The following is a 16717-nucleotide window of genomic DNA, read 5'->3' as shown; positions in this document are numbered from 1 at the left end:
AGGCTGCATCCATTACATGCTAAAGGCTCAGCACATGCTAAACCACTGGGCCATAAGCTACTTGCTCAGCAGAGGCAGGTTACCCGTTGAGGGCTCAGCACATGCCGGTCACATGCTATGTGCTCGGCGTACACTCTCATGTTCCCACCAGAGGTCCATGCTGGCTGTCCCCTATCCCGCTACCCCACCTCACACCACTCAGTCAGGCACAGATTATACAGACAAGTTATTTACTTCTTATCATAACCTTGGGCCCTCTTTGCCCTGGGAAGGGAGTGGGCCGGGGGGCTGGGCCCAGCATGCACCCCCACTCCTTTGGGGGCTGATCTCTCCCCCAGCTCGGCTGGGTCCTGGGGCCACAGCGTCAGGCCTGTGGGGGCGGAGGTAGAGGTGGGAGAGCAGGGGGCCTGTGGAGCCACAACGGGGCAGACAGAAGCAGGGAGCATGGGGACGGGGTCAGGGCCCAGGACTCCTGGGTCCGTGGGGGCCTTGCAGGCCTCGGCCTGTCCTCTGGGTCAGGCCTCACAGCAGGCGACAGGCATTGCCCACGCTGTCAGCTGAGGTGTCGAGGTCATGGCTGTAAGGGGAGTCCCAGTCCCTCAGGAAAACGGCCTCCAGCTGGCTCCGCAGGCCACCCCGCCCGTTCTGTGTCACCAGTAGCGAGGTGCCCGCCGTCTCTGCAAAGTAGCTGCCAGACCAGTTGGACGTTCCTGCAGGGTGGGGAGCAGAGTCAGGGTCCACGGTGGCACCCGGCCCCCTTCTGTAACCCTGGTGATGCTTGGACACTTACCAATGTAGGTGGCACGCTCGGTCACCATGTACTTGTTGTGGTTGACGCGGGAATATGGGATTCGGGCCTGGGCCTCGTCCGCAGGAACCACGAAGAGTTTCTGGGGGGAGGGGAGAACAGGAAGCAACAGGGGATGCACAGGGGTGGTAAGAGAAGCCCCAAGGTCAGGGGTAGGGAGTAGAGGCGGGTCTGCGGGACTGGGGACCTCACTGCTTCCTATGGAACCCGCGGGGCCAGAACAGGGCCTGGTGGGGTGGGTGCCAGTTAACACCGGCTGGAAGGCAGGACTCAGTCACCTCACTTGCCCCCTCTCAAATGGTTCGTATGTGTTCCTTAGGTCTCACCTCAGGTGTCCCCTTTCCCACAAAGTCTTCCGTGATCGCTCAGGCTGGTACTTACTTTGGACCCTCCCTCCTCGGCCCTGATGCCCCTGCTCCCAACTGTACCCAGCCCTGAACCCTCTGCCCAGGAGCCCCCATCTCACCCTGAACCCTCTACCCATGCTCCTCCAATCCAGGCCCTGACCCACGTTCTCCCCATCACAGCAGGGCTCACTCTGGGTCATCTGTCAGATGACAGGAGAGCTCCTTGAGCACCGTGTCCCCAGCACTCCCCACTCGGGTGGAGGGCTGGTCTAGGGCACATGCTTACCACCTGGATGTCAGAGTGGGTATGGTTGTCACGCAGGGCAGCCAGGGAGAGCAGGAAGGCCCGCATGGACGGCTCGGAGTGTCCCCAGCAGCTGACCAGCAGGCGTACCTTGATACCCCGCTCGTAGGCAGCCCTCCGCAGCCCATCGTCGATGGCAGGCCAGAACCTTGGGGAGAGGGGTGCAGGGTACGAGGGCAGCTTTATCCGCAGGCCTCCCTCTCAGCTTTAGGGAGCCAGGCCTGGGCCCAGCTTCAACTTCGGAGAGCCCCCTAACCCTAAGCCCACCCCATCTCTGACTCCCGGTCCTGTTCCAACCTCCTTAAATCCTACATCCCCAATTCTGGCTCTCGGAAATTCTTGCCCATCATCTTGTCTGCTGCCCTCAGACTACCTACTCTGAGCCCCCAAGTCTCATCATTTTCCCTTCTTATCCCAGATCACAAATCCCAACCCTGCTGTCCCTAAACTCAGCCCCATCCCATCTCCAGTTCATGCTCCCTGCTTCCTACCTGTGGAAATCCCGCTTTCCCTGCCTCAGGCCTCCAGTCCACCATCTCTGCCTTACAACCCCAAAATTCTCATCTTCGTCCCCTTTTCCCCTATCTGGAGCACCCAGAACCTGCTCCCGTCACCCTCGTCACCTCTGCCTCTCCCCACGGCTTCCTCTCCATCTGTCCCCTTGCTGTGGCCCCATTGCCTGCTTTCTTGACCATCACTCTGTCTCCCACTCCTCTTCCACTTGGTGGCCCCCTGCCCTGGGCCCTGCCCACGCTCCCAGAAGTACCTGCGTGGGTGGGAGAACTCCATGGTGGGCAGGTAGTTCATCACTGCGATATAGATGAAACTCCGGGCATTGTCTACCACGTTGAGCAGGGCCTTCAAGTCTGGGGTACGGCCACTTGGACACAGTGGTGGGGGCGCACTCTGGGGGCAAGGGGACAGTCAAGACATGCGCCCTGCCTGGGGCTCGCCATCACAGTGGACCCCATGTACAGACAGCCTGTCACTAACCAGGTCCTAGGGGGTCTCACTGTATCCTCAGCCTCCATGAAGGAGAGGGACGATTGCCACATCCCTCTTACTGGTGAGGCAGTGGAGGATGAGAGGGTGAGTGACTTGCCTGAGGTCACACGGCTGATAGAGCGGGATTTGAACCTAGGCTATCTGATTCCCGAATTCAGTCTTGACATAAAGTCCCTGGTCCAGCACTAACGGCACCACCTGGGAACCTGTTAGAACTGCAAATTCTTGGGTCTCATGGCACAAGGCAAACCGAACCAGGGTGCTGAGGCAGGGCCCAGGTATTGGGTTTTAATGGCCCTCTGGTGATCCTGACGCACGCTCAGGCTTGCGGACCTCTGCAGTACACACACTCATCCCTGACTCGCTCACAGCCCACTCTGATGGTACTCCTCGTGTGCTCACACCACACCACACGCTTTACTCACCTCCCGCCATCCTCTCGACAGGTAAGCACACTCAAGCTCTGAGAGGAGCAGTGGTAATGGGGGAACCCTTGGTCCCCGGTGGGAGACCACTGGAGCACAGGACGCCAGTATGTCATGTATCTGTCCATATACCCACGCCTCTGAGTGGCCCTCCACAATGACTTTGGGCTTGGCCAGGTGACTCGCTCGGGGGCGACTGAAGGACAGAGGTTGGCCATTCCAACTAGAGAAAATATCAACAGCTAAAAACAGCAGTGCCTTGTCTGGGAAGCTCAGTATCTGCGATGGGGGCAGCCAGAGCTGTCCAGCAGACTTTTCTGCAGCGACAAAAATGTTTCTGTATCTATATTGTCTAATATGGTAGCCACTTCCTGCACTTGGTTGCTGAGCATTTGAAATGTGGCTAGTGTAACCAAGGAACTGAATTTTTAACCAGATTTAGAGCTAATGGGGTCTATGGCCATGCCACCCTGAACAAGCCCGATCTTGTCTGATCTTGGAAGCTAAGCAGGGTTGGGCCTGGTTAGTACTTGGATGGGAGACCACCTAGGAAGACCAGGTGCTTGCTGTAGGTGTAAAAAATCAAAATCAAAAAAAAAAAAAAAAAAAAAAGCGATTGTAATCTGACAAGTTCCTTGCAATCTCTGAGGTCAACCAAGGGTCGCCTCACCTTAAAAAAAAAAAAAAAAAAGAGCTAATGGGGAGGTACGGCAAGCTCCATGCATCTACGCGAGCCCTAAGCGGTGGTAAACATGATACCCATTTTCCAGGTGAAACCGAGCCCTAAGGAGATTGGGACATAGCCCAGGCCTCTGCCCAAGCAGAGTAAGCAGAAGTGCGGGCTAGACAGATAGAGGCCATGAGGGCATGTGGCCAGTGAGCGACAGGCCCCTCTTCCTTCAGACTCACTGCCAGGTAGGCCAGAGCAGGGGTTCCATTGAGGCAGATCTCCATTGGTGTCTCTTGATTGTAGCGCGTGTCGTAGGGCCGGGGCCAGGTTGATGGGATGGAGCTGCCCGCCTGGCCCAGGTACCAGTAGGCCTCAAAGATCTTGGTTAGGTCTCGAGCGAGGCAGCTGCAGTTGTACATGACCACGCCCAGCTCCTTGACCTGTGGGAGGGGAGTGCTGAGCCTGGGGTAGTGCCTTGGTACCCACAGGTGATATGGATACCTGCGGCCCCTTCTCCCTGTCCCCCCCAGCCCTCTTTCCTTCTGCTTGCCCCTCCATCTCCCTTTCTCTCTGTCCCTCAGCTCCACCCTGCAAACCTCCCAGGTAAGGTCCTGGGCTGGGCATGAACTTGATTCAAGATTTGGTGAAAATCGTGCAGTCATTCCAAAGCTTTGGGTTTCCTAAACTTTTGCAAATGCCTTGTTCCCTCCACCAAACAACCTCCTGCTCATTCTTAGGGCTTGCCTGACAGTTTCCTCCTCTAGGAAGTCTCCCTTGACGGTCCAGACTTTGTCAGGCATTCCTCTGGGCTCTCATGGTCCCTTGGGCTTCCCTTATCACTCTCTGGTGACAAACCCATCTCCCCATTGGACTGAAAGGACAGGCACCAGGTATGTTTCAGTCACAGCCATATCTTCAGCACCTCCCCATTGAGTTGGTAAGATTAGGGTCCGAGCAAAGGATCACTGCCTGAGATGTACCCTTGGGCTGCTTCCTGCCGATCCTTCAGGTTTCCGATTAGTTATTGCCTCCTTTGGGAACCCATCCCTGATACCCCAGGCTGGGTCTCCCATCCTGGCCCGGACCCCCTGCTTGTGCTTCCACCATCCCAGCCTTGACTGCTCTGGGCTGACACTGTCTTGTGACTGGCCTGTCTCCAAACTGGACTGGGAGTTCCGAAAGGTCTATGTTACCACCGTGTTCCCAGCATCATCCAGAACAGGGCTGGGCTTAGAGCAGGCATTCAGAGAATGAAGAACGAAGTCCAAATGGGTGGACAGGGCCTTGAATGCCCTGTAGAGGGGCTGGCAGCTATGGCACCAGAGGGAGCCCCAAGCTTCCATAGGCAGGGGGAAGGCAGTAGAGGACTGGATTTGGGGTCGTTTAGGGATGCCTGGTAGTAAGTGGGAAGGAAGCCATTGCAGACTGAATAGAGAGGACTCTGGGACTGAGGAGGGATGCAATTGGAGGCTGGGTGCCCTGTGGAGGAAAGAGTAGCCTGGAAGAGCAGGTGGACAGGGTAGAGGCAGACCTGGGTCAGGGAGCGCCAGTCCATGTTGGCACTGCCGATATAGAAGTGGGTCTGGTCCACTACCCAGAACTTGGTGTGTAGGACGCCATGTGTCAGCTTCTGCATGTCCACCATGCGGACCTGGGCACCTGTGACCAATGGGGGTGGCAGTCAGGGGCTGGCTTGGGCAGCTCCAGGCCCACTCCACCCCCAGCTGCCTTAGGCTCACCGCTCTGCAGCAGGGCCTGCAGGTCTGCCTGGGGCTGGGGCCCGCTGGGCTTGCTCACAGCGATGCGGACCTTCACTCCTCGAGGTGCCAGGGTCTGTAGCTGCCGGAAGACCTCCTCGCCCTGGGGGAATGGGAAGGGAAAGCCTCTGAGGGACTGGGGCCATCCAGCTCTCCGACCCCACACAGCACCCCCAAGGGGCTGTTTTGAGAATGGGCTTTGAGAAGTGATCAGGAGTGAGCAGGCTTTACATTAACCAGTATGCCTACGGGTGGCTTCGTTGGATATTGTATTATAGGATATTACAGTAAAACCTTATCTGTTTTAATAACTGGCCACTCCTGCCTTACTTAGATCCTGCCTTGGGAGTGTCACTGCCTGGCACCACAGGGATCTCCAAGTACCTACTTTATAGGATACTGAGGGTGCGTTTTAGGCTGGGGGTCCAGGAAGGTCTGGGTCAGGCTTGATGACGCCAGTAATAGTAACAGCCCACGATTCCCTGGTTCCTGCTGTTAGCTGGGCCCTATTCTAAGCCCTTTCACATCTGAACTTACTGAATTCTCACCTCTGACGAATGAGGCAGGGCTCAGTATAAGCCCCCAGCTGCAGATGGGAAACTGTTGGTGAACCCCACAGCGAAGTGGAATTTGAACCCAGACTGCCTAGGCCTGTGCTTAGTACTTTGAAGCACTCCAGCGAGAGCCAGCAGGGAGTGCAAGCTCCTATTATTTCTAGCTTTTGTCATTTTTTTTTTTAAGGCAGTGCTTAATGAACCCCACAATGTTAATAAATTTTAAGCCCACTTCTCACAAAAAGAGGCAGTAGAGAGAGGAAAAAAGAAGGGAAAACTGTGTTTTTCAATGAAGAGGTGACCCACCTAGAGTGTTTCTTTCCAAACCTTGAAGGTTTATGGTTTTCAAGTTTGCCTGCAGACCACAACAAGGATATGATAATAGCAAACGCTTATAAAGGGCTGTGTTAGGCACCATGTTATAATTTGCCTGCTTCATCCTTACCTCACAAGGGGCGGGTGCTATATACTGGCCCTGTTCCACAGATGAGGAAACTGAGGACTGGCAGGCTAGGTGACCTGTCCAAAGTCACACAGCTGGGAAGCAGTAGCCTGGTTAGAGGCTGGACTGGTACTCTGTTCTTCTATTTCTTGGTATGATGGGGCCAGGGCAGCTTGTGGGTGAGCAACATCTGCTAGCCTAATCCCTTGTAACCAAACCCACACCCTGACATTCAGAAGCTTCCAGATGACCGTGACAAACGCCCCCAGTCCAGAGGGCCACGTGATAGAAGCTACCAAACACCTGCATCTAACGCACTGTGAGATACACTCACCTGTCCCCCAGGCTGCAGGAGAACCCCCTTCGCCCCTGCCCCTCCCATGCCTCCACCAGCCCCAGGCTGTGTTCCAGGGCCCAGGTTGCCAGGTACCTGCTGCGCTGAGGGCTCCTGAGTGTGGGTGTCATTGTTGGTGAGGGTCCAGTAGAAGGAGGCGATGTCCAGGCTACTGTGGGCCCCGGCAAGCAGCCCCAGCCAAGCCTGGCTGGTGGACGGGTTGCTCGTGGAGGCATTGGGGAAGTCCAGGCCCTCGGGAATGCTTTCCACCAGCACGGCTCTGTGGGGTAGGGGGTGGTATCAACCACAAGGGGCCAGAGACCATGGGCTGAGATGTGAGTGTTCACCTGTCTGTCCATGGAGGATAGAAGACTGTATTGTGTGTGCCTGTATGCATGATTATCTGTGTTCATTCATTTGTCTGTCCACAGATGTGGATGGAAGGCGCTGTATGTCTGTGTGTGCCTGTTTTGTCACAGACCTGGAGAGATGATGCTGTGGCTGCCATGGGAACGGTATTGGGGGATGGAGGTGGGCACGGAGGGAAAACCTGTGATGGTGCACTTGGGGGTCTGCGATCACCTCACTGTCACAGGTGCTGGGTGATGCTGAGGCCCTGCTTGGTGTGTCCAAGTGTCCCTGGCCTATCAGGGCCCCTCCCCCTGCCATCCAAGGCTCCCCCACTTACTCGCATGGGTCATAGCAGGGGGCTGGGCGCTGGTTGGGCCCAAAGAGATGCAAGTCGCCGTATTCCCATAAGAACAGCTGAGTCATCAAGGCACCGAAACCCACAACTGCCAGGATCAGGACCAGCAGGACCCAGCGAGCTTTCTGTGGGAAGGAGGTGGTCAGCCATCCCAGGACAGGCAGCCCAGCCCACACCTGAGGCAGACTGCGTGTGGCAGTGGACTCCTACCTTCTCCGCAGCCTTCCATGCCTCAATCTCATTCATGGGTAGCTCGCTGGCAGGCTCCTCAACAGGCACCTTCAGCTGGGGGACGATGGGTATGGTCGGGGCTAACAGGGGACCGCCACCCTCTACAGCACCCAGCCCCTCCCCAGTGGGGCCCCATCCACCTACCTCCTGATACATCAGTTTAGGTTTCATCTTGCCAGATGGCCAGGGGGCACCAAGAGCCCAGGCGGGAAAATGGGTGTGTCAGATTCTCCAAACTGCGGGAACAAAAGCTGGTACTGACTGGGGTGTTCTGGGCTCTTGGGGAACATCATAGAAAGCAGATCAGTCTTGGGGCTCACGGGATCCACTGAGTCTTCTTGTCCATGATCACGGGGGCGACTGGCACAGTGCCCGCCACCCCAAAAGGAGGAAGCAGACCGCTGGTCAGCAGGGGTTTCGAAATTCCTCAAGCTCCAAAGCCTCACTCGCCTCACTCGCGGTAGCCACCCTGCCTTCCTCAGTGCCCACTCTGCTCCCCATTAGCGCCTTCCCGTCTCTGAGCTCTAATTCAGACAATACCAAAGAGAAAGCTCCAGATGGAGTCAGCAGAGCCCCAAATCTTTGTGCCTGGCTTTTCCCAAGGCTGGGACTACCCGGGGGACATTTTCCAGGTGGTTCCTCTGCCTTCTCCCTCAGGTAGCCACCGGACAGCTCTGGCCGGGAGCCAGGACCATCCGGGCCTCCTCTCCAGCTCTCAGCCCCATCCCCCACAGCCATCACCCCCAACCCTACCCCGGAGGGGCCTCGGCCTTAGTCTGCAAGCGGCAGCTGCTGCCTCCGCGGGGGCCCAGCTTCTGCCCGAACAAGCTGAGCGGGGGAGACTGGAAGAAGGGGGCGGGACCCCGGTTAGGCTCCGCCCACTGCACCGGGGAGTCTGCGCACTGCGCTCGCTGGCTCCTGTTCTCCGCAGGGAGAAGGGGGGCTCGGCCCCCCAAGTAGTGTCTGGCCAACCTGGCCGAGGTGGGGAGAGTAGATGGCTGCGGGATGGACTTTGCCACACCCCACCCCAGAGCCCTAGTGCTGGGTAGGGAAGCCACAGGTAAAGAAAAAAAAAAAAGGGACCCCACACCTTTTCTTGTCTACCAACCTTTTGAATTTTTGTACCACGGGCATGCATTGCCTAGTCAAAAATAAATACATAAATTAATGAGTTAAAAACAAAATAAAATGGCGAGATCAAGGTTGAATAACACGATTTCGAGATGTAGAGATATGATCAGCAGAACACAGCCCACGCTCTGGGGGGGAAGGGCGGAGTAGGGGAAGGAGGCGGTGGGTTTTCTGTTGGAGTCTGTTTGTATTACAGCATTTGACTTTTTTTTTTTTTTTTTTTTAAAGCCAACTGATACTTTGATAAGGATTTCTAAAAATTTGTTTCTTAAATCCAGGCTCTGGCTGGAGGGACAGGCGGAGTTTCCCACCTACCTCCCAAACAGGATTTAAGGCCACAGCTGGAGATGTAAATTGCAGGATCCTTCCCCGCCCACTTCTCTCAAAGAAAGAGCAAGACCCCCCACCCCCCAGCCAGGCAGGAAGTTAGGGTTAGATATATGCAGAAAAGGATTCAATTGAGACAAGCAACAGTGTCAGAAATGGTTGCCTTGACAGTGGGAATTGGGGGTGGGTCATATTGCTTTTTGTTTTAAACTGTGTAATATAAACGACTAACGGAAAAGTAGAGAAAACATCTCTGCAGGTAAAGAAATAATTATAAAGCGAAAAAAGGTGTTGCCGTGTCCAAGGTTTTGTTACTTAAATTATTCGTGTGCATGAATTACTGGGATTTATAAAACAGGGGTAAAAAATTCCAAAAGGAAGCTAGGTTCCCCCTTCTCACAAGATGCAGGTTATACCTGAAAAGATAATTTGGAAAGCCCTTCCCACAATGTCCCATCCCAGATTTCCAAGGGTGGAACACAGCTGGACCCCCCTCCTCTTATTGCAGGGAGACATACGGAGATGGACCAAGCGGAGTCAGGAATCAATGGCAACAGAGCAAGGTTATTTGGCACTCCAGAGGTCACCAGAAGCAGAAGATAACAAGATGACAGTCTTGTGGGTGGGGGAGGGGAGGCGTGGGGGAGGAAAGGTTTCCCATTTATTTGTGAAGTCCTTGGTGAGAAATGTACTGAGAGTAAGGGTTTGGAACAGCCAATGTTGTGGAATTAAGGCGAGCTGAGATGAACAAGAGCAAAACGGATAGAGACGAGGTGTGGACAGGTGAGGGATGAGCGGGCACCCTGAGGCTGCGGGACTGCAATGGCTGCTAATAAACCAAAAATAGGAAGAAAACAGAGGGAGTTCATTTGTATTGTGACCTTTTGGCTTTCAAATGGTATAGTGGTTACAGGTCTGTAATGAGGGGTTTAATTTAAATTTCTGTTGTTTTCACCAAATGCACCTAAGATGTTTAAAAAGAACACTAGTACAGGAGAAGTGGTTTAGACTGGATTGGATTGATGAGGCAGTTAATACTGTGGGTTCCAGAACCAGATGCCTCATTTAGATAAGAGCCTCAGCACTTATGTGACCATTTGACCTTGAGAAGTGACACTGCATCCGTGCCTTAGTTTCTCCACCTGCAAAATGGGCATAGTATATTGGCACCTACTTTTCACAAGGCTGTTCACGAATTTTACACAACTATCCCGAGTAGCTGTGCACCAGGCATTGTTTTAGGTGCTGGGGATACCACTGTGAACAAAAAAGACATGAATGCAGACAAAAAGCAAAATAAGTAAATTACATGTTATAATAAGTGCTATATAGAGGACCAGGAAAGAGGGACAGGGTAAGGGTGGGTTTGGAATTGTTTGCAATTTTAATTAAGGTCAGAGAAGGCCTCACTGAGAAGGGGATACCTGAGGGAAAAAATCTAGGGGGAAGGAGGGAGCTACACGGACTTCTTAGAGTGGTCCAAGCAGAAGGCCTGTGCAAAGGCCCTGAGGCAGGAGTGTGCTCGGTGTGCACAGGAGCCAACGTGGTTTCTAATTGGACTGGAGGTGGAATCCAGGTAAAGTAAGGAGCTGATGATGACTCCAAGGCTTTTGGCCTGAGCAGCTCACGGATGGAGGAACCAGTAGCTGAGCCGGAGAAGACTGATGGGGAGCAAGTTTGGGGAAAATATCAGGAATAAAGAATGAATGAATAGAAAATAAAATGTGTTTTGAACATATACAATTTGAGCTGTCTAAATTCTATCCAGGTGGCCCCTTTGACCCAAAGGAATTAATTTATATCAAGTGCACAGAATGGGCATGCAACAGGTTCTCAATAAATGATTGTGTTAAAGTTCCTAACAGCCCCCCAAAAAAGACAAAGGGCATTATTACCCTCACCCCCAAGCCCCAGGTAAGATGGTTGCTTTTCACTGTAGGCCTTTAGTTACTATTTAATTTTTAAAATGCAAATAGGACTTCTCCAGAAATTAAATTATAAGGTTCAGGCCCCTCACTGGGGTACCCTTTCCCCATATCCCAGTCTCCAGAAAAGGACTATGGCCCCAGCTAGAAGAGTATTCAGCAACCCCCATCCGCAGACCCCTGGGGAAGGGGGGAAGGCAGGGCAGAGTGAAACCGAAGGTGGCCCTGGCAGCAGCGCTGACAAAGCAAGGTTGGCGGGTGCTGGCATTCTCAGCTGTCTCCTGTGTGCCCAGGTCCTTAGACCCCTCGATGGGGTTCTGGTGCAACACCCAGCCTGGTCCTTAAGCTTTGCTCCCTTGCACCCCTGCCAGCAAGTGTGCCCATTTCAGTCCACAGACTCTCCCTGTCCCCCTTGGCCTGTGCCCTCCTTTGAGGTGTGACACCACAGACCGCAGAAGAGGAAGTAAAACCTACTGGGTTTTTGAGACTCGTGTTGGGACAGATCTCTGAACACCCTATTCCGGATGACGGTGGGGTAGGTTGGATCCCTTTTCCACAGTGGTGCTTTGGATCGGATGGTCCAGGTTTCAAATCCTGCACTGTTACTTCCTTAGTGAATAACCTCAGACGTGGGACTTTACTTCTGAGCCCCACTGGCCTCGTCTATAAAACGAGGATCATCTGATGACACCCATCTAGAGGAGGTGGCTGGAGGATTTTTTGAATGGTTAATACGGCTGGATCTTGGAGTCCCCACAGCCCTGCGTTTGGGTCTCAGCTCTGTGTGTCACTGGCAGAAGCAGCTCCTGTCTCTGAGCCTTACTTTCATTCTCAGAACAATGGGAGACATAGACCAACCTCACATTTGCTGGGAAGTCAGGGAAAACATCCATGGCGGGCAGGGAGCACAGTAAACTCCAGTTACAACCTTGCTAGTGACATCTGTGTGCCTCCTAGCACCCTGTACATACTTTATCACAGATAAACGTGTCCCTTGAAAAGCTAAGTCTGTGTCTGGTTTATTCCTCTATCCCCCCAGTCCCCAGCACAATGTAACCACTCGAGAAATGTTTGTTACAAACAGGAAATGGAGTAGAAATGGAATCCTCTGAGAAAAGACTTTCTTAGCCGTCTCTCTAGATATAGTGACACTTGGTTTATACACAATGATAACTAGTTTATGTTCTAAGCCCAGGGCGGATGGGGTAGGAGCAGATAACGGCATCTCAGTCTGAGAGTAAAATTCGAGATCGATTCAAGGTTGATCCAAGCCTTCTGAGTACAAAGTGGGGTGTAAAACACTGGCAGACCACACCACAGGAAGTGGTCACAAATCCAAAGACCTCCCATATGGTTTAAAACCGAAATGCTCTCGTGTTTAAAGGGACCGATTTTACCTGGTTTGTGCAGACAATCAATTTTCTGTGGTTAGGTCTACGGAAAACAGAACAGTACACTGGTTTTGTAAACTCTTGTTTGTTTGTTTGTTTGTTTTTTTAGCAGTAGAACCTTTATTTCAAAGGACCCCTCAGAAGGTGCCCCTTCTAGGGGCAGAAGACGCTGGGTCTGAAAAATGATTAAATAGGTAAACAACAACAGCAAAAAATTCAGCATGAATGGTGAATACTTACGATTTGGAAATCAAAAATCTAAGCAGTCCTCTCCCTGCCCAAACTGCCCACGTGGCTCCCCACTGCCTTCGGGACAAAGTGCAAAATGCTTACCCTGTCAGAACCATGTTCACGAGGACAGGCCCTGTGGGCCTTCCCACCACTGCAGATTCAATTCCCTTTTTGACACCAAAGCCGTTTCCAAATCTCTCTTCCCTGAACTTGTTCTGAAGAGTCCCACAGCCTTCTAGATACCTCCCTGGAGGTGTCCTTAAACCCCTCATACCAAGCATGTCCCCAATTGTTCTTAACACCTCTCCCAAACCTTCTCCTCTCCAAGTCCCATTTCAAAGATGGCTGTTTTAACCCATTCTTCACCTTTCCCTATGTGCCACCTCCTCCAGGAAGCCCTGACCTCCCAGGAGCCCTGGGCCTTGTCTGGGGCCCCCACATGTCCACGTGGCCTCCTGAGTGTCTCTCCCATGCATCCCTGTTCTCTCCCATGGCCTGGACCTGGAGCCTCCAGCCACCTCCCCTGGCTCTCAGCCTTCATCCAACCCTTCCAAATCCCTCCATCTGAGGTTGATTTGTCACCCACCCTGCTCAAAAACTGCCCGTGGTCCCCTGGTGTCCTCAGGACAAAGCCTCAGTTCCTCGCTGTGGCTCCCAGATCCCTGAACCATCTAATAACTTACTCTCTCAGCATCCTTTATGTCCCAGCCATATTTAGTATCTTTCGGTTCCTTGAACTGAAACCACTTTTACCACCAATCCTCCCACAGTTTCTCCTCCTAACACATCTTTCTCTCTTCATGTCACTCATTCCTATTAGCTTATGGGACACCTAGTCCAGGAAGTTCTCCACAACCCCCACAGCTGGTTCAGGCACCCACTCTGGGCTCTGATGGTCCCCTGAGCCTCTCCATCCCAGCCCTGACAACCCTGGGACACCGCTGCCTGGTGACACGTCCGTGTCTCCCACCAGACTGTGAAACTCCGGAGGGCAGGACTGTCTGTCGCTGCTGTGTCCCCAGGACCACCCGGCACAGGGACAGTACATGGCAGGTGCTCAGAGCCAGTTCATTCGCTTATTCATTCAACTTGTATTTATTCAGTCACTACTTGCTGACAAGCCCTGTTTAGAAACTGGAGCTACAGCACAGAATAGACAGAAAAAATCCCTAGTAAAGATGACATACTTTGGGGGGAGTGAGGTGATAAATGAGTGAAACACACAGTATGTGCCTGGGGGAGAAAAGGTGAGCAGGGAAGGGCGTATAGTGGCATCACAATTGAAAATGGTAGATGTCTGAGTTCAAAAATGACAACACAACACATTTGGGATAAAGAAGCATTATTATCCCTGTTTTTTTGGGTGTGGAGCAGGGCTCAGAGAAATCACTGCCCAGGTTGCACAGTGTCGGTTTGTCTGCAGGAATTTGAACCCTGAGCTCAATTCTGGTCCAGGACACTGCACTGTCCAGCCAACTCATGGACACAAAATAAGGCAGAATGCTTTTTCCTTGCTGCCCACGAGGGAGGCCTGAGCCTGTAAAAGGTAGGACTCCTTATGTTTACTGAACCAGGCACTGCTCAATATATTTATTTATATAAATATTTATATTTTAATTCTCACACCAGTTGTTTTAGCACCACTTAACAGAGAAGGGAACTAAAGATCCAGAGAGGTTAAGTGATTGGCACATTGGGACAAAGCCAGGAAACAGCGGAGCCAGGATTTGAACCCAGGCTGCCTCAGGGTCCCAAGGGTGGACAGCTGCCTCTCCTGCCGTTATTGTCTGTAGGTCTATAGCTGCCCTCCATTCTCCCTCCCCAAATAGCAGTTGCACCCAGAGGTGGCTTTGGCCTCTTCAAAACTACCAACATCCTCTCCTCCTCCAATCTGTGAGAGGGACAGTTGAGGCTTTCTCCAAATAGAAAGGATATGTAAATTCAGCTTTACGTAGAGGACTCTGGCTTTCCTTCCAACAGGCTGCTCTTGCCGATCCATCCTTGGAAGTTCTAGAACTGCTGCCGCTGCTTCATGTCATATCACGTCACATCAGACTGCATCCCTCCTCTCCTCCAAATCCTCTAGTGGCTCTCACCTCAGAGTGAGGCCAAAATCTTCTCCACGCCCATGAACCCTCAGATGATGAGCCCCCATCGCTCCTCCCCCACAGGTTTCCTTGCCACCCTTTAAACATTCCTGAACATTCCATGTTCCTCTCTCAGGAACACTTTGCATTTGCTGTTCTCTCTGCCCAGGATGCTCTTCCCTGAGACAGCCATATTACTCTCCCCTCCTCTGGGTCTTTGTTCAAATGTCATCATTTCAGAAAATCTTTTCTGACTACCTTATTTAAAACTACAACCTTATCGTGTAGACCCCATTCCCCCTTCTAATGCATGCTATAATATTCTTACCTGTTTGCTAATTGTCTCTTTCCCCTGTAAACTTTGTGAGGCCAGGGAGCTCCGTTCGTACAGAGGTATCCCCAGTGCCTAGCATGGGGTTGGGCATGTAGAACATGTTGAATGAATAACTTGCATTTCATTCCCATGTTGCAGGTACAGAAACTGAGGCACAGGTACATTAAGCCATCTGCCCAAAGTCATGCAACTATTCAAGTACTAAGCGCTAGAACCAATATTGGAACCAGGGTGTTCCAGCCCCCAGGCACACAATGCTAACCACTGTCCTACACTGCTTTGCTCAGGCAAGCTGAGTGAATAACACTCACCTCTCCACCTGGGGAGTCGGGGTTGCTGAAGTATGAGACCTCACCTCTCTGTACACCTAGTTCTAGAAGTCAAGGGAGGTCTGGGTCTAAGCTACCTATAATCCCCCTCACCCCCAATGTTGATGAAGAATGTTCATGACGGGTGATGGGCCGCCCCCTCAGGTGTGGTGATGTGGCAGAAATGAGGACAACATGGAGATCGTGACGTAGGGTGGCGTGGGGTGGCTGCCATGGCAGAGGGTATCATGATACAGGGAGTATGACTGACACCATGGCAATGATGACGACAGCTGGGGAGAGAGAGAGCGACAATGAGGTGATGAAGGTGATTGGATGAGGGTGAGAATGACATGGTTAACAACAATATTAGCATAAACTGCCACATCAAGCTGGGCATGGCACACAAACTGGCAGAATCCTCACAATCATCCATGTAGGTTCCTGTGTGCATTTCATATATGAGGATGTTTAGATTGCAAAGGTGTGATTAGGTGGTCAAGGTTATTTAGAGGTTTAGTGGTGGAGCTGGGATTCTGACACACCCCTGGTGATGGGCTCTAGTACCCCGTATGGTGGCGAGTATGTTAACGGTGACACTGGTAAATGACGAAGACATGAAGTAAAAAAAAAAATTGTATGGCAGGGTGGCTCCTTTTGGGGAAAACTAAAAGTACAAGGGATGGATGGTGACTGCCAGAGGGGCAAAGGTGACATGGGAGGGACGGTGACACAGGGGTGAGAATAACATAAGGGGATCATGCACACGATTAAGGAGAGGGTGACAGGAGGCGTGCGCAGGTGACACGCACGCATAATGACGGCTTATGAGAAGTAAGGATTCCATAACGGAGAAATAACAAGATGGGTGCAGGAAACATAAAAAGGCGATGGAGACTTAAAAGGGGCAATTGCGACCTGTGGTGGCAATGGGGGCTTAGAGGGGATGAAAGTGAGTTAAGGGGGTTGATGGCGACAGTAGGAGGGTGATGGCGACAGAAGGGGAAGGGTGACAATTTAAGCAGGATGCGACATAAGGAGAGGAATGGCGATATAAAAGGACCGAGGACGACGTAAGGGTAGAGATGCATTATAGACACGAGGTGACAAGACGAGGAGGGCAGCCGAGGCGCCGCATCCCCGGATCGCACAGTACCTGCACTTCACGTCTCCCACTCCCGGGCCCAGCCCCGCACGCACCTTCAGTACTGGAGCCTGGCCCGACCGCCCCCGCCGCGCGCAGGCGCACTCGAGCTGGACTGCGGCTGGCAGAGGCCAGGCCCGCGGCTTTCTGATTGGCCGCGCTCCTCGCTAGCGCGAGGCGGAGGGAAGCACCTGGGAGACTGTGAGGAGTCACGTGACAGTTAAGGCCTCGCTCTCGTTGGTGGCAGCCCAGTGGG

At 52.8% G+C, this 16717-nt stretch overlaps 1 protein-coding gene and 1 pseudogene across 4 annotated transcripts; one reads left to right on the top strand and one right to left on the bottom strand.

Moving 5' to 3' along the window:
- Positions 1-213: 213 nt before the first annotated feature.
- Positions 214-16553, bottom strand: PLD3 (phospholipase D family member 3). Of its 4 annotated transcripts, none has more exons than XM_016166824.2 (12): positions 16474-16553; positions 7728-7819; positions 7563-7637; positions 7335-7477; positions 6743-6926; positions 5299-5419; positions 5091-5218; positions 3799-3999; positions 2226-2365; positions 1442-1607; positions 791-890; positions 214-710 (listed from the first exon to the last, which is right to left on the bottom strand). In XM_016166824.2, the coding sequence occupies exons 2-12, from the start codon at positions 7752-7754 to the stop codon at positions 523-525; spliced, it is 1473 nt and encodes a 490-aa protein (XP_016022310.1). In that variant the 5' UTR covers positions 7755-7819; positions 16474-16553; the 3' UTR covers positions 214-522. The 4 variants fall into 4 exon arrangements, with proteins under 4 accessions (XP_016022310.1, XP_016022312.1, XP_036087552.1 ...); XM_016166826.2 differs by having other exon boundaries at positions 16518-16539; XM_036231659.1 differs by lacking the exon at positions 16474-16553 and adding an exon at positions 8692-8724.
- Positions 3342-3457, top strand: LOC118611764 (annotated as a pseudogene).
- Positions 16554-16717: the final 164 nt, after the last annotated feature.

Source organism: Rousettus aegyptiacus, unplaced genomic scaffold, assembly GCF_014176215.1.
Source record: "Rousettus aegyptiacus isolate mRouAeg1 unplaced genomic scaffold, mRouAeg1.p scaffold_m13_p_14, whole genome shotgun sequence".
NCBI lineage: Eukaryota > Metazoa > Chordata > Mammalia > Chiroptera > Pteropodidae > Rousettus > Rousettus aegyptiacus.
The sequence above is the reverse complement of the archived record's forward strand: the minus strand, read 5'-3'. Positions and strand labels throughout refer to the sequence as shown.

Coding starts and splice junctions, on each gene's coding strand:
- PLD3 (XM_016166824.2), bottom strand. CDS start 7,754: ATGAAACCTAAACTGATGTATCAGGAG. Junction 4,000..5,090: donor ACTGGCGCTCCCTGACCCAG/GTCTGCCTCTAC, acceptor CCCCTCCCACAG/GTCAAGGAGCTGGGCGTGGT. Junction 1,608..2,225: donor GAGTTCTCCCACCCACGCAG/GTACTTCTGGGA, acceptor CCTCTCCCCAAG/GTTCTGGCCTGCCATCGACG.